This window comes from Myxine glutinosa, chromosome 5 (assembly GCF_964187855.1).
Source record: "Myxine glutinosa chromosome 5, kmMyxGlut1.1, whole genome shotgun sequence".
NCBI lineage: Eukaryota > Metazoa > Chordata > Myxini > Myxiniformes > Myxinidae > Myxine > Myxine glutinosa.
This window is the reverse complement of record NC_136265.1, coordinates 17,071,072-17,091,497: the sequence shown is the minus strand read 5'-3', so window position 1 is coordinate 17,091,497 and position 20,426 is coordinate 17,071,072. Positions and strand designations below refer to the sequence as shown.

General features: G+C 45.1%; 1 protein-coding gene across 1 annotated transcript in view; it reads left to right on the top strand.

The window, feature by feature from the left end:
* Positions 1 to 20,193, top strand: part of LOC144892085 (glutamate receptor ionotropic, NMDA 2B-like) — a 248,235-nt gene extending 228,042 nt beyond the window's left edge. Inside the window, exons 12-13 of the mRNA XM_078777254.1 lie at positions 14,299 to 14,537; positions 18,991 to 20,193. Coding sequence (XP_078633380.1) covers positions 14,299 to 14,537; positions 18,991 to 20,004 — 1,253 coding nt within the window. The 3' untranslated portion in view covers positions 20,005 to 20,193. The remainder of the gene's footprint in view (positions 1 to 14,298; positions 14,538 to 18,990) is intronic.
* Positions 20,194 to 20,426: the final 233 nt, after the last annotated feature.

Sequence of the window (20,426 nt, the reverse complement as noted above, 5' to 3'; positions counted from 1 at the left end):
GAGATTTACTCTGTCCAGAGTTGCCGCTATTGCTGGAGTGATCACCTTGATGGGAGCCTCTTTCACCTGTTTGGCAGAAGATGGACTTTGAATTCATTGTCCCCTGAATCGGAGCTTTCAATCTCAGACTCATCATCATCATCAACCACAGCCGATGTTGATGGAACAGATTGCATTGCTGTTAGAGTCTCAGCAGCATGTTTCCTCTTTCTTTTATCTTCATTCTCAAGCCTGATACGCTTTCTGTTCTCCTTCACTGCCAGAGAGTTGTCCACAGATCCCATACGTGAACTTGAGGGATCCTCACGCTGCATGATAAGGGATGCTTTGTCTTCTTCATTCGTCATTTTCTCAAGCGCATCATTTGGTGAGATATCGAAGAGGGATTGAAGATCATCTTTGAACATCTGCTCCTTCACTCTATAGTTTTCGAATGTCTTGGTTCTATTTTCCTTTACCAGTTTGTAGGCATCAAACAACTTCAAAAGTTGGCACACACAGGAATCTCCTCTCTGCACTGGAATTCGTGCTTTCTCCCAGTATGCACACAGCTTGTACACTAAGTTTGGCACTTTCACGAACTGTATGGTGTTCTTGTATGTGATGGCACACCATTTTCTGCAATGTGTGTCCTTTGGTTGGTAGTCCCCCACATATTATTTCCTTTTCAGACTTGCCCAGCAACCAAACTGTGGAAGAGCTGCGAGTTTCTGCCATCTGAGAAAAAAACAGGATAAATTAAAAATGTTATTTTTTGAGCAACCTCGAAATAAGTTCCAATTGACCTCATATTTGGTTCATATGATCTTTATAAACATAGGAAAAAGGGCAGCCTTGTGGAGCATGGATTTTTAATCGTATTAAATATTACATATATCTGTGGACCACCCTAATGTAGAATCATATTAACATAATCATAAGAATTTAAACAAACAAACCAAAAAATACCTATTTAGGGTGGCAACCGCCCCCCCCCCCCCCACATCCCCGTGTACCTCTTCAGACCCAAATTTTTCCAATGCCTTGAACAAACATTGGTACAACACGGATGATGAATGTTGTGGAAGTTTCATCAAAATTGTGTGTGTAGATTCTGACAAAAAAGCAAATATCTATTTTGGGGGGCAAGCCCCCCCCCCCGTAGACCACCTTAGACCCCGATTTTTAAATGCCAGGAACAAACTTTGGTACATCACGGGTGGTGAAGGTTGTGGTGAAGTTTCATCGAAATAGTGTCGGTTGTTTCAGAGAAGAAAGCAAATACCTATTTTGGGGGTGTCAAACCTGGACCCACGTTGACCCCCGGTAGACCACCTTAGACCCCGATTTTTTTAATGCCGTGAACAACTTTAGTCAAAACACAACAAATATAATTTGTGCCAAATTTGGTCGCAATCCCATGAGCGGTTTCGGAGAAGAAGGTTCAAGTGTTTACGGACGGACTGACGGACGGACTGAAGGACTGACGGACGCTCGATGCGCCATCGCATAAGGTCCCATGAACTTCGTTCCAGGTGAGCTAAAAAAAATAACGTCCCTCCTTTGCAGACTTTGTATCCTTCTACCTTTTCCATCCACTGGTGTTTTCCCACACAGGTCTGTTATTGAGTCTCTCTCAGTCATTCTCAACACGTGTCCTTGCCTCATGAACGTCTATACGTCGATACTATAATTATGGGGTGTGTGTGTGTGTGTGTGTCTGTGCGTGTGTCTGTGTGTCTGTCTGTGTGTCTGTCTGTGTGTGTGTGTGTCTGTCTGTCTGTGTGTGCGTGTCTGTGTGTGTGTGTGTGTGTGTCGGCGTGTGTGTGTGTGCGTGTGTGTGTGTCTGTGTGTCTGTCTGTGTGTGTGTGTGTGTGTGTGTGTGTGTCTGTGTGTCTGTCTCTCTGTGTGTGTGTCTGTCTGTCTGTGTGTCTGTCTGTCTGTATGTCTGTGTGTGTGTCTGTGTGTGTATGTGTGTGTGTGTCTGTGTGTGTGTCTGTCTCTGTGTGTGTGTGTGTGTGTGTCGGCGTGTGTGTGTGTGCGTGTGTGTGTGTGTGTCTGTGGGTCTGTCTTTGTGTGTGTGTGTGTCTGTCTCTGTGTGTGTGTCTGTCTGTCTGTGTGTGTCTGTCTCTGTCTGTCTGTGTGTGTGTCTGTGTGTTTGTCTGTGTGTCTGTCTGTGTGTGTGTGTGTGTGTGTCTGTGTGTCTGTCTCCCTGTGTGTCTGTCTGTCTGTGTGTGTCTGTCTGTCTGTCTGTCTGTGTGTGTGTGTGTGTGTGTATGTGTGTGTGTCTGTGTGTGTGTCTGTGTGTGTGTGTGTCTGTGTGTGTGTGTCTGTGTGTGTGTGTGTTTGTGTGTCTGTGTGTCTGTCTGTGTGCGTGTGTCTGTGTCTGTCTGTGTGTGTCTGTGTGTGTGTGTCTGTGTGTGTGTGTGTGTGTGTCTGTGTGTGTGTCTCTGTGTGTCTGTCTGTGTGTGTGTGTGTGTGTGTGTGTGTGTGTGTGTGTGTGTCTGTGTGTCTGTGTGTGTGTGTGTGTGTGTGTGTTTGTGTGTGTGTGTGCGTGTGTCTGTCTGTGTGTCTGTCTGTGTGTCTGTGTGTGTGTGTGTGTCTGTGTGTGTGTGTGTCTGTGTGTGTGTGTTTGTGTGTGTGTGCGTGTGTCTGTGTGTCTGTCTGTGTGTCTGTGTGTGTGTGTGTGTCTGTGTGTGTGTGTGCGTGTGTCTGTGTGTCTGTCTGTGTGTCTGTCTGTGTGTCTGTGTGTGTGTGTGTGTGTGTGTGTGTGTGTGTGTGTGTGTGTGTGTGTGTGTGTGTGTGTGTCTGTCTGTGTGTGTGTGCATGTTTGTCTGGGCTGTAACCTTTTTAACCATTTGAGTTTTGTCATCAAATTTTCACCAAAGCTTAATTGTAATAATACGGAGAAGTAAAATTAATAATTTGGTCAAAAGGCCAAAAGGTTAAAGGTCATCATCACCTAAAATTTCAATTTACCATTTGAGTTTTGTCATCAAATCTTCAACAAAGCTTTATTATGATAATACAGAGAAGGAAAATTAATAATTTTTCCAAAATGTCAAAAGGTCAGCATCACAGAAAATCGTAAATTTTCATCCGAATGACCTCACATTTCAATTTACCATTTGAGTTTTCACCCGATTGACCTGAAATTTAAAGACTTTGCATATTGGTTCAGTAAATTAATTCATCAATAAAAAGCTACAACCCATTTTGTTTTATATTTCGATCAAAAGGTCAAAGGTCGAGGTTGCGTAAAATCACTAATTTTCACCCGATTGACCTGAAATTAAAAGATTTGGCATATCGGGTCACAGGAATGGTTCACCAATCAAAAGTTAGAAGCTCATTATTTTTTTTAGATCTAAAGCTCAAAGGCCAAATCTGCATAAAATCATGAATTTTATTTTTGAATTTTTTTTTTAAACTGTTTTCCTTATTTTGAACATACGGAAGAACAAGAAGACGTTTGAATACAAATGGATGCGGACAGGCATTGCATTTTCAGATGCTTTCTAGTTATTCACACACACACACACACACACACACACACACACACACAAGATGACCTCTTAATGAATGTCTGAAGAGGATGCTCTTTCAGCCAGGCACGACTGTTTGCACAATCCTTACAGAGCAAACAGTTCATCAGGCTCCAAGTCACGTGGTACTGTTCCAGCAATGCAAACGTAATGAATTTTCCACATATTTCGGCCCAGGAAGAGTGAAGATTGTATTACTAATTGCCATCTGTTATGCTCCCGAATTCATTTTCAAACTAAATGAATTCTATTTTACCCTTACGGTGGATTAATGTGATTTATCTCAGGCAACATAATCGCTCAGTCCACTTATGCCCGAGACACATCAGCCAATATTGGGTGATAAGGTAAATGGAGTGCTTATAATCATCCGGTGGACAACAAGAAGGTTGGGCTCGATTCTGACTTAACTATTGCAGACGGATCATGTCTGACACCGACAACAGACCGTCACAGGAAAAAGGTGCCGTTTGATTGGAGATCCCTCCGGGGATTCGGGAGACTCAGACCTTTGTTGTCCCCCGTCGCACCGCGGAGCGAAAGAGGGACTATGGCTTTACCCTCCGTCCTTGTGTCCGTGCGTGCGGGCGTGCGTGCGTGCGTAATCGAAGGACCGAATTCTAATTTGGTGTGTGGTTGCAACCCACGTCAAAATCCAAGATGGCCGCCACCATGTATGTCTGACGCCATGTATGTCTGAACCGTGTGAGCGGAATATCTTGAAAAACAAGCATCCTGAGTATTGCGCTGCAATACATGTCCCCTACCGGCAGTCTGTCATCCGGAAAACTGTTGGGGAAATTACCAAGGCTTATTTATCCACAGGTTCTGAATCGTTCCCAATCGCTAATTACCTCAGGACGGGCTCACCTGTGATTCGCACTCGGGACTTCGATTTATACACCTTGCAGACAGGTCAGCAGAAGCACGAGAAAATAAGTTGTTCCTAAAGAACCTTTCGAGTCGCTAAATATCAGTAATTTATTATATTGTTGTGGTTTTTAGAACCCTCCACTTTGTAAATATTGTAATAATCCCTTATAAATAATCCCCTGTAAATACTCTCATTTTTGGTGTAAAGATCAACGGTCGCACCCTAGTTAGGTCATACTGCAACACGGAGGACACCATAGGCTGCTTCTTTAGTTATCTCATTAGTATGTGTTATAGTTAAGGATCTGTTCCCAATAGTTGAATCTGCGTTGCATTAATCAAATAACCTAGGCCCCTGCAATTACCCCCAATCTCTCTCTCTCTCTCTCCAAAGTGCCAGTAGCACCTACAGATGGGGCTTGTCCTTCCCAATGCTCACGTGATCTTATTAGGAGCGTTCGCTGCATTGTACCGTCGTTGCTGCCTTAGCGCTTGCTCCAAACGCCATTGAACACGAGGTCGGCTTGAGGAAAGAAGGGGCGGAGCCACGGGAAGAGGTGTGGCCTCGCCCATGAGCCGTCGAGGGTGGAGCCAGTGAGCCCTCGCTGACCAACCAGGGCTGAGGTGAGCTCATGAGTGGGCATAGCCCTATGAAGGCGGCTTGATTTTCAACGCGCGGTCATATAAGCGGGAGCGCCAAGCCCTTTTACGGACTGCGCCGGGGGATGCTGATCGTAACGGACTGTGCGAGGGGAGGTCATTGTGAACGAACTGCGCGGGGAGCGCTCGATTGATTGTCACGTTGTTTGAGCGACCTGCACGAGGGTACCCTCTGAGACGAACGTTGGGCGAGAGAGAGTTGGCACGAAGATTATGTACGCGGCATCCCAGTCCCTCGCATAATTATAAGGTCCGGTCGCGCGCCAACGACACGCGAAGCTGCCTGCCATTCTTCGCGGCGGATCCGGAGCCTGGACCGGACCCCATCGCCTGGACCTTTCATCCCTGCTTTCCCCATTTGTGTAAGTGTGTTTGTACTGTCCTGGGCGTGTGATAAAATAAGAGTGTTTAAGGATTGCCCTGTGTATCTGCTTCTTCCTCTTCCTGTACAGTCTCACCTTTCGTTTCTTCCTTGGTTTTGGTTTTGTACATAATTAATAAACCTGTGTTCTTCCTTCTTATTCTTTGGGTTTCCTCTCATCCGGTCGCTTTAGTGATTTCTCCATTGATATACGTGGCACGATTTGGCCAACGCTCAGGATCGGGTTCGTTTTATTGCTAACGGCTCGAGCTTCGGATTGCTAAACCGCTCGGCAATCTTCCATCTTGTCCGTGGCTCGGGCAGGAGTATCTCCCTGCTTTGCGGAGAGGTTGGCAAAGGTATCTGGGAACCCGTTGACCAGTCACCCTGGTCAACCTCAACCCCGCAAAGGAGCGTGATATCTTCTAGGACTCGGATGGCCAGCTTAATAGACGAGGGGATTAAACCCCCCTCGGTAAGGGGAGCGCCATAATCCGAGGTCCGCAACAATATTTTCCGGTTCACAATCAATGATCGATGTGTATATATATGTTGCTCGGCTTGGCTCCACCCCTCCCGAAAGCGCGCGCTGTGTCGCGCTTTTGACATTCGCGAGGCGAGGCTGAGGGCGTGCGGTGCGGCTTGAGGAGAACTCTCGAATAAACAAGAGATATCCATTTTAAAAAATATTTTCGTTTAATTAAAGATATCTGCCAAACCACGTGCCCTATCGCAAATTCCAAAAGGACATTTTAGTAGACTGACATGCTGAACAGATCTGTGAAGTTTCCCCTCGATTGGATCAAAAATGAGGGAGGAGTTAAGTTTTAAAGGTTCATGCTTAAAAACGTCATAACTCTGAAACCATGTGACGCATGACGTCATGCTCGCTGACTTTTTGTTCGTCATGGGTATGCGATTCTGCCTGCAAAGTTTGGCCTCGATCTGTTCAGCCGTTGTAGAGAAAAAGGGGTTTTCGTGTTTTCACGAAAAACAATATGGCGGCCGAACCACGTGACCTGTGACGTCATAATTACCATTAAAATATTCTACAGACCGAGTCCCCCCTACGGTGAAAATTTGATCTCAATCGGTCCTATTATTGCGGAGAAAATCTTTTTTAAAGGAAATTAAAACTTAAAATGGCACTGAGTTAAGGATCATCAGAATTATCAGAATTCCCAAAGTTCAAAGTGCCATAACTTTGTCAAAAATGATCGAAACGTCGTGAAGTTCGAACTTGATTTGTAACTTATCATGAGGAAACCATGTGTCTAGTTTGAAATCATGAGCATTGAGTTTAGAAAAAAAAGTCTGGAAAACTGTTCTTTGCGTGACGGACTGACGGACGGACGGACAGACTGACGGACTGACAGACGGACAGACGGAGGGACGGCGTGCAAACCTATAGTCCCCTCCGGTGTACACCGGTAGGGCACTAATAAACGAACTACTAACTTCTAATCTGGTGTGTGGGTGTATCTCGGCATAAGGAAGAACGCTATTGAAAATTGGGTCGCCACGTCAAAATCCAAGATGGCCGCCACCATATATATGTCTGAACCTTGTGAGTGGAATATCTTGAAAAATAAACGAACTACCAACTTCTAATCTGGTGTGTGGGTGTATCTACGCATAAGGGAGAACGCTATTGAAAATTGGGTCGCCACGTCAAAATTCAAGATGGCTGCCTTGCGTCTTCCACTTTGTCAACTCACATCACTTCACCGACGGGGGACCTAGGCGTAACGCTCGTTTTGATTGTTTTAAGGCCCACCTATCCTGAAAGGATGACTGAGGGCCTACCTTACAGGATTGCAAGAATAGCCACGAATATGCAAGAAAAACTGGTTGATTAAGCGAAACATTTATGGTAAGCTTCTTCCACAATACATATGAAGGCTAGGTGCAGTATATATATATATATATACGTATACACATATATTCCTCACTTCGCATTGAAACTGAGAGCTCTTAAGGACAATTAAAACGAGAAAGTATCTGAAAATGCAGAGCCTGTCCGTGTCGTTTGTATTCAGACATCTTCTTCTTCTTCTTCTTCTGTACGCCCGCTGCCCATGCCCGTGACAACGCCTTGACCATTGAGCTTTAGATCTAAAAAAAAACAATTGCCTTGTAGCTTTTGATTGGTGAACCAATTTGGTGACCCAATATGCAAATTCTCAAAATTTCAGGTCAATTGAATGAAAGTTGACGATGTTATGTGATGCTGACCTTTAAGCTTTTTTTTTTTTTCTTTTTTTTTCTTTTTTTTTTTTTTTTTTTTTTTTTGTATACAAGATCGAGGCTCGTGAAAGAGCGAACATTAATCACACAGAAAGACAAACAGACACATAAAACAAATAACATCGGGAGCGGTAGACAAGATGGGGAGAGAGGGGGAAGGACACAAACACAACATTTGAGAGCAGGGACCGAGAGACATGGAGACATCGAGAGATCTGTGGGAGGGAGAGGGCTTTGGGGGGGAGGCATGTGAAGGGGGGGAGGCATGTGAAGGGGGGGGAGGCATGTGAAGGGGGGGGGGGGGTGGGAGAGGTATAAACATATGGACACTGCCAGGATTTCCAGGAAATAAGTTGGAATTTCAAACAAGGTGGATCTGGGGTGAATTAGTGGGGGTAGAAAAGATCAAGGTTATGGATGGGGGAAGATAAGAGATGGTGGTGAACAGCTGTTTTAAAGACCTGGAGGGAGGAGAGGGATTGAAGGGAGTGTGGGAGTTTGTTCCACAGGCGGGAGAAAAGAGGAATGAAAGAGTGAAGGTGAGCAGAGAGCCGAGATTTCGGCAGTTTAACCATCAGAGGGTTGCTGGCAGATCTTGTGCGACCTGTAGGAATATTTGGGGGACAGAGCACAGAGAGAGCTGGGGGAGCAAGGCCGGAGAGGAGTCGGTAGAAGACAGAAAGACCACATACCTGCCTGTGGTGAGTGAGTGAAAGGCCCTCAGAGATAGCTTCATCGCGGGAGATTCCAATGATTTTGAAAGCTTTGGATTCAACAGCGTGAAGCCGAGCCAGGTGTGAGGCAGGAGCACCAGCCCATAGGGGAGAACAGTATTCCATTGAGCTGCGGATGAAAGCCTTGTAAGTGGTGAGGAGCTCAGGTGTGCCGAGGAAGGACTTCGCACGACGGAGGATGCCCAGTCGGCGACTGGCTTTGGAGGCCAGCTTGGAAATGTGGTTTTCCCAAGAAAGATCATGGCAGATAGTGAGACCCAAAAGCTTGAGTGACAGAACTTCTTGGAGAGGATTGTTGAGAAAGTAGATGGGAGGGTTGTCCAGTCGATCTTTTCGGAGAGACATAGTAAGAGAGTGAGATTTGGCAGGATTGAAAGACATGTTCCACTTGTTTGACCAGTCTGTGATTTTGTCCAGGTCTTCAGAGAGTGAGGAGGCTGCAGACTGCCGATCTGAGGGAAGAGGAATGGAGCGGCAGAGAGTGGAGTCATCAGCAAAGAGATAGAGAGGATTTTCCAGAGAGTCAGAGAGATCATTGATAAAGACCAGAAAAAGCACAGGGCCCAGCACACTTCCTTGGGGAACTCCAGCCTGAACAGGAAGGGGAGATGAGAGAAATCCATTCAGGGCCACACGTTGACTACGACCAGAGAGGAAGTCCGCAAGCCATGCATGGAGATTTCCATGGATACCATAGGAGGAGAGTTTGGTGAGCAGAGCTGGGTGCCAGACCGTATCAAAGGCCCTTGATATGTCAAGGGAGACAGCTCTGATTTCCTGTTTGGCATTGAGGACCTCCATCCATTGTTGAGACAGCAGAAGCAGCATGTCCAGAGTAGAGTGACCTGGTCTGAAACCAAATTGATGATCAGAGATCAAGCCATTGGAGAAGAGGAAAGATTTCATATCCGAAGCAATGATGGATTCCATGACTTTGCTGATAATTGGGAGCAGGCTGATTGGTCTGTAGTTGCAAGGATCTGTTTTTGCACCTTTTTTGTGTAAAGCGGTAATGTTAGCTGATTTCCAGGATGCTGGCAGATGACCTTGAGCAAAAGATAGGGTGAAAAGAACAGAGAGAGGGTGAGATAGAGCGGCAGAGCAGGATTTTAAGACCCGTGGGCTGATGCCGTCTGGTCCAGTTGCAGAATCAGAGTCGAGGTTTGACAAAAACTCCTCCACCTTGTCAGGAGAGAAGGACACAGAGTCCAGGAGCAGTTGGGTTCGACTGGGAAAGGTGGGAACAGAGAGAGATGGGTTTGGGACTAAGGATTTCGAGGCGAACACAGAGTTGAGGCATTCGGCTTTGTCACGTGCGATGTCAACTGTGTGGCCATTTGAGGTAAGGGAGGGGATGGAGGGGGAACAAACACCAGAAACGGATTTGACCAGACGCCACCAGGATTTGGAGGAAGGAGACAGGTTTGAGAGTTCATTCTTGAGTGAGGAGAGATAGTGCTTCCTGGCACTCCTGAGGGTAGACACACACTTGTTCCGAGCTTGGTGGAAGGAACTGAGATTTCCTTCAGTTGGATTAGCCTTCCAAGAGGCAAAGGCAAGTTGTTTCAGGGCAACTGCCTCACCACAAGATTCAGTGTACCATGGACGGGAGGAAGGGTAAGACAATTGAAGGCGAGATGGGATAAATCTGTGCATGAGAGAGATCAGTTTGCTTTGGAAGAATTCCCAGGAAGAATTGATGTCAGAGGCAGTGGAGATGGGAGACCAATCCAGACGATTGATGGCTGCTTGAAGACCGTCCCAGTCGGCCTGAGTGAAATGCCAGACTCGTGGACGCTGAGGAGGCTCTCTGAGAATGGCCAGAGAGATGTCCACTTTGACAAGCACATGATCAGAAGAACCGATTGGAGCAGAAGAAGAGCAGCAGACATTAGCAGGGAAGTTTGTCATAACCAAGTCTAGAAGAGAAGATACTCCATTGGCTGAGATCCGGGTCGGGAAATTGACAGATTGTGTCAATCCCAGTGAGTCACAGAAGTCCTTTGCTGAGGTGCCATGACTAGTGAGAGAGGAACCCACACCCAACCAGGTGGCATGATGACAGTTGAAGTCACCACATATGAGGAAGAGAGAGTTGGGATGAGTGGATAGAAGTTGGTCCATGTTGTCAGACATTGAAATGTAGATGGAGTCATCACTGTTTGGGGGACGGTACAGAACACATATGAACAAAAGGTGGGAGCGGAGAGGAAGCCGTAACCAGAGGTACTCCTGCGGGTGAGGAGGAAAGAGAGCAGTGCAAGGAGAGTGAGGAAGAGAGTTTTTGACAAAGATAGCCACCCCACCACCAGGCCGAGGCTCAGGTCTATCATACCGGAGGAGGGAGTAACCAGGAAGAGATATTAAGGAATCAGAGACATCTTGAAGGAGGAAAGTCTCTGTTAAGCAGATCAAGTCTGGATTGTCAGAAGCAACCTGTATGGAGAGATCAGTCAGGTTTGAGCGAAGGCCCCGGATGTTTGAGGTCCATACCGTTAATGAAGAGAGAGGGGGAGCATCGGGTACAGGACAGGGGAGGGGAGGAGTAGGGTAAGATGAAGGATGAGAGGGGGAGGTAGGGAGAGCAGTTGATAGTGTTTCAGATGTTGCAGAAGAGTTCCAAGAAAGGGAAGGATGAGGAGGATGAAAGGTTTGCTGGTGAAGGGATGCGGCACAGTGAGGGGTTGTTTGAGGGGGGGCAGAGGAAAGTAGAAGGTTTGGGGGGGTGGAGGTATGAGATAGAAGGGAGACGAAGTGGGGAGGAGGCAGCTTGGAGGAGGAGGGGGGAGGAGAGAGAATTGGAGAGGAATGGTATGGGGGGAGAATTGAATGGGAGGGATTGGGGGGGAGTTTTGAAGGGAAGGGGAAAGGGGGGAGATCAGGAGTGGAGGGGCAAGGGGGGGGATTAGGAGGGGAGGGGCAAAGGGGAAGTTTAGGAGGGGAAGGGCAAGGGGGGAGTTCAGGAGTGGAGGGGCAAGGGGGGAGTTTAAGAGTGGAGGGGCAAGGGGGGAGTTTTGGAGGGAAGGGGAAAGGGGGGAGATCAGGAGTGGAGGGGCAAGGGGGGGGATTAGGAGGGGAGGGGCAAAGGGGAAGTTTAGGAGGGGAAGGGCAAGGGGGGAGTTCAGGAGTGGAGGGGCAAGGGGGGAGTTTAAGAGTGGAGGGGCAAGGGGGGAGTTTAAGAGTGGAGGGGCAAGGGGGAAGTTTCGGAGTGTAGGTGCAAGGGGGGGGATTTGGATGGGAGGGGCAAGAGGGGAGTTTAGAAAGTGGATGATTAATGAAAGACGAACATTGATAACAAATTGGGTTTGTTGTGATTTTCAAGTTAGCAATCCGGTTCAGGATGATGGAGGAGGGATGGAATGAATGTGAATTTAGACCATGTAGTGAGGGAGACGTATAAGATATTGAATTTCTTTTTTTTGAAGTGGAATGAGTTGGAGAGGAAATTGAGAAAAGCCTTTTAAATAGGAAGAAAAACAGCGTGTTGTAATATACCACTGAATAAAAAACAGAAGGGGAAAGGTTAAACATATTTAAAATATTTAAACAGAACTATGAACAATCTTATATGCACAAAAATACCAACGGGGGGAGAGCCGAGAGGGACCACCACGAGTCACGTGAACAGGGCAAACGGTGGATGGCAAGGAGATAATGGGGGTGGGGCGAACAGCACACCTGGACAGAAAATACAGGATGAGACAACAGTACACGTGGAGAAAATAAAATAAATGTTTTTGGTTTTTTTTTTTTTTTTTTTTTGGGGGGGGGGGGGGGGGTGGGGATTTAGAACGTTAGACAGTATTATGTTCGGGGTAGAAGGGAAAAAACCAAGAGCCAAGCAAAACACACTTAAGTTAACAAAACACCGACGGGGGTACAACTACAGTACAAGGCCACACACGAGGAGCAGAACACGATTAATTAAATACGAGTTACAGGAAATTCAAACCAAAACTAACTATAATCAAACAATATCACATGGACGATAAAATAACGAATTGAAATTTGACAATCTATCTGGGGAAATGGGGGAGAAACACGTGGTCGAAGAACGAACGAACGAATAAGAAAGAATAAACGAATGAGCACAGAGAAGGTAATGTCTTTTTCTTTTTTTTTTTTTGAGTTGAGATTTACATAAGGAAGTAGGCTTTGGGGTGGAAAGACTGCGAAAACAGAGAACGAAAGTTATTGGATCACAAACGACAGGCGCTGAGAGAAAAACAAAGCCCCAAGGTTGTACAGTGTACACTGTACAGGGCCTCGAGACGACACGAATTAACGCGATTTTCAATACAGGTATGAAAGATTTGCACCGAAAATCTTTGACGGGACAATATACGTACATACACCATAAAAGAAATACAGTTATAACGAAAATACAAATTGGAACAATGACTTAACTTCGATTTCGATGGAGAGCGTGGGCCGTGGAGACCTGCGAAAAAAACGAACCGTCGCCAGCCAGGATCTACGAACCAGCCAGGATTAGAGATCTACGAACCCTACAAAGTGGCATTGCAGTCCAATTGCCTGCCAATAGGCTCCAGGTGTCTTTTTCTATCACTGTGCCATCACTTGCCAAATCAACTGATGAGGAAATGGCTAAAGTTATCAAGCTTTTGACCTTTTGACAAAATTATTTACTTGCCTTCTCCATATTATCATAATAAAGCGTAGTTGAAAATTTGATGACAAAACACAAATGGTAAATTCCGATTTCAGGTTAATTGGATGAAAATTTATGATTTTAGGTGACGCGGACCTTTGACCTTTTGACAAAAGTATTAATTTGCCTTCTCCCTATTATAATAAAGCCTTGGTGAAAATTTTATGACAATAGCTCAAATGACAAGTTATGGGGCTCGGACAGACAGACACACACACACAGACAGATAGACAGACACACACATACACACACACACACACACACACACACACTCACACACGCAGATACAGACACACTGACACACACACACACACACACACACATACACACACACACACACGCACACACACACGCACACACACACACATATACACGCACACGCACACACACATAGATACAGACACACTGACACAAACACACACACACAGAAACACAGATACAGACACACTGACACAAACACACACACACAGAAACACACACAGATACAGACACACTGACACAAACACACACACACAGAAACACACATAGATACAGACACACTGACACAAACACACACACACAGACACACACACACACAGATACAGACACACTGACACACACACACACACACACTCACACACGCAGACACACTGACACATACACACACACACACACACATACACACACACACGCACACACACATACACACACACACACACAGATACAGACACACACACACATACACACACACACTCACACACGCAGATACAGACTCACTGACACATATACACACACACACACACACACACACACACGCATATACAGACACACTGACACACACACATACACACACACACACACACACACTTACACACATACACACACACACACACACACACACACACATACAGACACACAGAAGTGATTACAAAACCCTGTCTGCTGCTGCGCATGGGACGTGCTACTAAGACTCAAATTCAGACTTGTGAGGAAGGGACTCAGACTCCAAACATCATAAATTTGTGTTTTCATCGTTTCCCAGTACATCCAGCGAAGCAGATTTGGACAAGAAACACAATAAGGAAAAGGATTATCTTATTACTTTTAATAATGCACACTTACATGCGCTGCTCTCATATAAAATAAGTAATTGTTGTTTGTCTCCTTGAGTTATTTCATGATTTCATGGTACACACTCCCCAGAATGCAACCCGAAACTTAACATTCTCTTGCCCGCTGCCCATGCAGGTGACATTGATGACCTGGAAATGATCTGGCTCTCCGGTATGTGCCACAACGAGCGTAATGAGGCCATGAGCAGTAAGCTGGATGTTGATAACATGGCAGGCGTCTTCTTCATGCTTGTGGTCGCCATGCTTCTCAGCCTCCTGGTTTTTATCGGGGAAAATTTCTTTTACCGTGTTGGAAGACATTGCTGCAACCAGGACGCAGACATGCCACCGGGTCTCTTATTCATCATTAGCCGGGTAAGAGCTCCTCCGTCCGTTATATACATCATTATTATTATTATGGTCCGTTATTTTCGCTGGATAATCAGGTTGTTGTTTCAATTTTTTCTTTACTTTTTAAAAATACTGATAATTTCATGATTGGACAAACATTTCATTATGCAGTGCAACTGATGAAAATTATATATAAAAGAGAGTTTAAAAATATATATGATATTGATGTAAAAATATACATAAATGATGATTTTAAAAAGATATATGTATATGTATACATACAGTCGTGACCAAAAATATTGGCACCCTTGCACTTTTTTCAAATAATGCACCATTTCTTCCAGAAAATTGTTTAAATAAAAAAATCTTTTGGTATCAACAAATGTATTTTTTTGGTTTGTCGTGAAAGAAAACAAAAAAAGCTGAAAAAATTACGAAATCTTAGCTTATTCTACACATAAATCATAAAATGCCCCGGACAATATTATTGGCACCTTTTAGAAGTTATTAGAAATAATTAGATTTCTACTTTATTTGTAATTGAACTCACCTGTGCTGAGTTGCAGGTGCCTGCAATATAAAAATCACTCATTCAACACCAGTTTGAATAGAGAAAAGGAAACATTCTGCTGTTTTGTGCCACTGTGTGTACCGGAATGAGCACGGAGAAAAGAAAGAAAATCAGAGAAATGTCTGAGGAGGTCAGCCACAAGATTGTAGCCAAGCATGGACAATCTCAAGGCTACAAGTCCATCTCCAGAGACCATGATGTTCCTGTGTCCATCGTATGCAATGTTATCAGGAAGTTTAAGGCCCATGGCACGGTAGCCAACCTCCCTGGACGTGGCCGCAAGAGAAAACTTGATCGAAGATTGCAGTGAAGGATTGTTCAAATGGTGGAGAAAGCACCTTGATCACCTGCCAAATGGACTCAAGATGACCTTCAGACACAACGTACAACAATTTCAACTCGCACCATCCGTCGCCAACTCAATGAAAGGGGGTTCTATGGTAGGAGACCCAGGAGGACCCCACTGCTGAGAGAGAGACATAAGAAAGCCCGACTGGAGTTTGCCAAAACACACCTGAACAAGCCAAAATCCTTCTGGGAGAATGTCCTGTGGACAGATGAGACCAAATTAGAGCTTTTTGGTAAAGCACATCATCTCCATGTTTACAGAAAACAAAATGAAGCCTTCAAAAAAAAAGAACACCTTCCCTACAGTCAAACATGGCGGAGGTTCAGTGATGTTTTGGGGTTGCTGTGCTGCCTCTGACACTGGGTCCCTTGCATGTGTGCATGGCATCATGAAATCAGGAGATTACCAAGGCATTTTGCAGTGCAATGTTTAACCCAGTGTCAGAAAGCTGGATCTCCGTCGAAGGTCATAGGTCTTGCAGCAGGACAATGACCCAAACACAGAAAGCATCCAGGAATGGTTCAGGACAAAACGCCGGACTGTTCTGAAGTGGCCAGCAATGAGACCATATCTAAATCCCATTGAACACCTGTGGGAAGATCTGAAAACAGCAGTTGGGAGAAGGCACCTTTCAAATCTGGGAGATCTGGAGCAGTTTGCACAAGAAGAGTGGGACAAACTGCCAGTAGAGAGATGTAGGAAGCTGTTACGTGCTCCTCCCCAAACCCCCTGGTCACGGTGTACCTCCGAGCCCCGAGAGGAGTCACGGCAGAAAGATGTGTTATTCTGTGTCAAAAATCAATGGTGAAACCACACCAATTGTTACCAACAAACAAATATTGTATTAAGGTCACACAAGAATAACAACAACAATAATAATAGTAATCAATTGTACAACCAATATATATTTCCTATGATGGTACCATCAGGTTCATACAATATAACTCACTGTGCTCCAAGTGAGCGAAAATAAGAAGATTCCCAATGTCTCTAATCCCGGCTTCAAGCCAAAGTCGATCCGCCCCAGCGATCATCAGAACAATGTCCAATCAAGACCAGAATCCTGTTGGGTTGGCAGTTACAGTCCTGCTGCCAAAGCTGCGCAAAGGCGCCCTCAAGGCGACTGGGAAATCACACCCTCGGGTATGGACGGTTCCCGGCTCCAAATCGGCGACACGCAGATTTTCCACTCAAAAGCCACGTTACACACACTCACACCAGATCAACGTCTGAATGCGGTGAAAATGGTCAAAGCGAGATGAAACCTTGAGCGAAGCACAAGTCCTGCGCGAGTCAAAATGGCCAACGGCCCGTTCTCATGGCGTAACGGCAGTCAAACGATTCTCTTCGGAATCGACCGCAAAACCTGACACGCAGGTTTATCTGTCACAGCGATAACAACTCTGTCGCAGGAATCCCTTTCCTGGGAAACCCAAAGTTCACTCATGACTCTCGTTCGTCAACGTTCGCTCAGACCTCAAAGCAGCTTGGCTTTCTTGTCGAACTCACTCGCTCCGCCTTCTCTTTCTCTTCTTCTCCCTTGGCGTCCGGTTCCCGATCCGGTTTCCTGTTTCTTTTAAAACATTAACTTTTTACCTTCTGGAAACAGTTCATAAACAATAAACCTTTTGAAAACAATAATAGTACATGGCATCAAAAATGTTTATAGTGGATGAAAACCACCACAACGGAAGTGATGAATCCATAACAGAAGCTCATTCATCACTAGAGGAAGCCTTGACTGCAGTTATTTTGTTCAAAGGCTGTGCTACCAAATATTAAGTCTCGAGTGTGAATAATTTTGTCCATGCCATATTCTTTTATTTTCTGATTTAAAAGGATATATTAAGTTCTTAATCAAAAACAAGGGTTCTGTAATATTAACAGTGAAATAAAGAATTGTGGAGACCAAATACTTTTGTCAAATTCAACTTATTTTGGAGAAAATTGTGAGTTATTTGAAAAAAGTGCAAGGGTGCCAATATTTTTGGCCACGACTGTATATATGCACATATATGTATGTGTATATATATATATATATATATATATATATATATATATATATATATATGTATGTATAAATATATATATATATATATATACATACACACACACACACACACACACACACATACAAACATACTTACAGTTTCCACATGCAGTAAATGGCAAAACTGTGAATGCCCCAAAGGTGGCCGGAGGCATTATGTTTTCGCGTTGTCCGTCCGTCCATCCATACTGGCTAAACCTCGTTTTTCTCAGCAAACACATGTCTGATTGAAACGAAACTTTCAGGGTAGGAGCGACACACATGTAGAATGTTTTTATAATTGTGATGTCATAGGTCGCATGGTATGGCAGCCATCTTGGATTAAACGCAAATAATTTAAAATATCTATTTCTTAAAAACCGCTGAATGGAAAAATTTGAAACTTGGCACATTGTCAAGTACTCCCAATGGGGAACAAACGGATGATAATGATGACATCATCGGTGAAGTGGTATACCAGCCATAAAGGTTTTAATCGATCTGATATTTCATGCACATGATCTATGACCAATTTGTGTTGAAATAATACATTTTTGACATCATAGGTCACATGGTTTGGCAGCCATATTGGATTTAACCTAAAACCTTTAAAAAAAACATCTTCTCCCATACCACCGAAGCGATCGACTCGAAACTTTATGTGTGTCATCGACTGGGCATGGTGATTAAAAGTTGATCACGAAAATGTCATCGGTCACATGGTGTGGCAGCCATATTGGATTGAAGGGAAATATTATATAATTATATCTCAGAAACCGCCTACCCTTTTGATGCGAAACTTTACAAATGCTGTCTAACACCAATGCTGCATGTACTTTGAAAACGATGATGTCATAGGTCACGAGGTTTGGCAGCCATCTTGCATACCTCAATGAACCTTAACCGATCAACAAGAAACTTCACAAACGTGATCCCCTTCCCATACATTTGTAGAGTGTACATTTTTGATGTCATATGTCACGTGGTTTGACAGCCATATTAGCTTGAAAGCCGATATTAAAAAAAAAACCCTTCTCAGAAACCGCTTCACTGATCGATGTGAAACCTGTCATGTCTGGTAAAAATGTGATACTTGAGAACAGCTGAAAGGATTTAAATCAAACTTGTTTATTTTTAGGACAATGAACGAAGGCATCTACCTGTTGTCACAAGCAGGAACTTTAGTGGAGGCATATTGGCGACACAGTCGAATTGCTGTAGTTTTTCTTCTATGTTGATAGATTTCTGATGGATATTCAATTAATTGTACATTTAGTGATGCTTTGTATTGATTTACGGAGTTATTATGTTTTTGGATTCCGTCAGATTAGGTTTGGTTGCGGAAGGTGGCCGAGCATCAGCCCCCCAGGAATCACTATACACATTTTCGCTATGCACACTACTTTCATGGAACGCTTCTAGTTCATATAGCGAGGAGTGCCAGTACACGTGATAATAAACATCTATTTTAACCAAATATTTTGTGAAGTTTACCACATCTAATTACTCAATCTTGTGCTTTTTACAGAGTATATACAGCTGCCTGCATGGGGTTCCACAAGGTCCACGAATTGAGAAGAGTGAAGAGGAGCAAGTAGAAGTTCATGCTGAAATATATCCCCTCTCGAGAACACCTGTCCCCCTTGAAGGCTCGAATAAACACCCAGCCATGATAAGTCACCTGCCATCATCGCCAAGTTCTTACCATGCTGTCTACGAGCAGGCTTGGCTAAACCAGGCACTCCCTGGCGCTCCTCCGCGACCTCAATCGTATCCGCCAAGCCACCCAGCTCCCTGTCATCCTTCATCCTACGCAAGCATGTTGACTCCCGATGGGATACGATATAGAGGAAACTGGCAAAGGCCAGTAGCATTCAGGGACCTGTCTCCTATCCAGCAGCCTTCTGGACCAGATGGATGGTGGCAGGACTCGACACAGTGCATCTCGTTGCCTCGTGGCCCAGCGATGAGGACGGGCCGTGCGTTCAGCCCAGGTGCCTTTCGTCCTTACCCAAACGTGGCCACGATGGCTGCGTGTCCTCTTCCTCGTTCTAACTCCGAATTTGTGAGCAGACGATTGTCAGCAGCACCTTGTATCGGTGGGCTTCAGACACCAACCTCCGCAGTCACGATGGCACCAAGACGCTCTGCCTCGGCAGATCGTTGCGGAAGTAACGCCAGTGCTTTAGAGGCAGCCGGTGTGACATTGCGTTTACGGTCACGCCTCGGAAGTGGCTCCAGACCGGAACATGGTACTCTCAATGCATTGTGGGATAGAGGGGAGCACCAAATTGTTCACAATTCAAAGCTTTCTCCCTCAGCGGCTTATAACCTTCCTCATCAGGCCTCGCCCATCGGTAGGAAAGATGGCGGCCATGAGCCATGGACACTTACTGTGCCTGGCGCAAGAGGACGACCAGGCGCAGTTTGGGGCAGTGACAAGGCCGAGCAGGGTAATGTTGGCTTACCTCGGAGGACGAAACAAAAGACGTCCTCTCCGATGAGCAAGTCACGGTTCTCTGGAATGGAGTCGCAGGTTTGAAATGAGTTTGTTCCAAGGAGCAAATCAATCCAGTGAGAAACCTATGAACTTGGTCCCTGGCAGGAAACCGGAAAACCAAAAAGTGAACATATTTTTATTTGCCTGGCTATCAATGATGGATGGAAGGTGTCCATCCAATGAAGTTGCATCACACAGTTAGTGCTCCAACAGACTCAAATGGAGAGGTAGAAACAAAACTACTCTTCGGTCCACATGGGCAAATGAATTGAGAAAGCAATTGCAGAAATCTGGGGAGTTCGCATTGTTTTTGTTACAACTGACGAACAGCAGCGGTGACTTGTAGCTCTGGACGCTGCCACCCAGATAGGAATAGCTCTGGACGCTGCCACCCAGGTAGAAATAGCTCTGGACGCTGCCACCCAGGTAGGAATAGCTCTGGATGCTGCCACCCAGATAGAAAA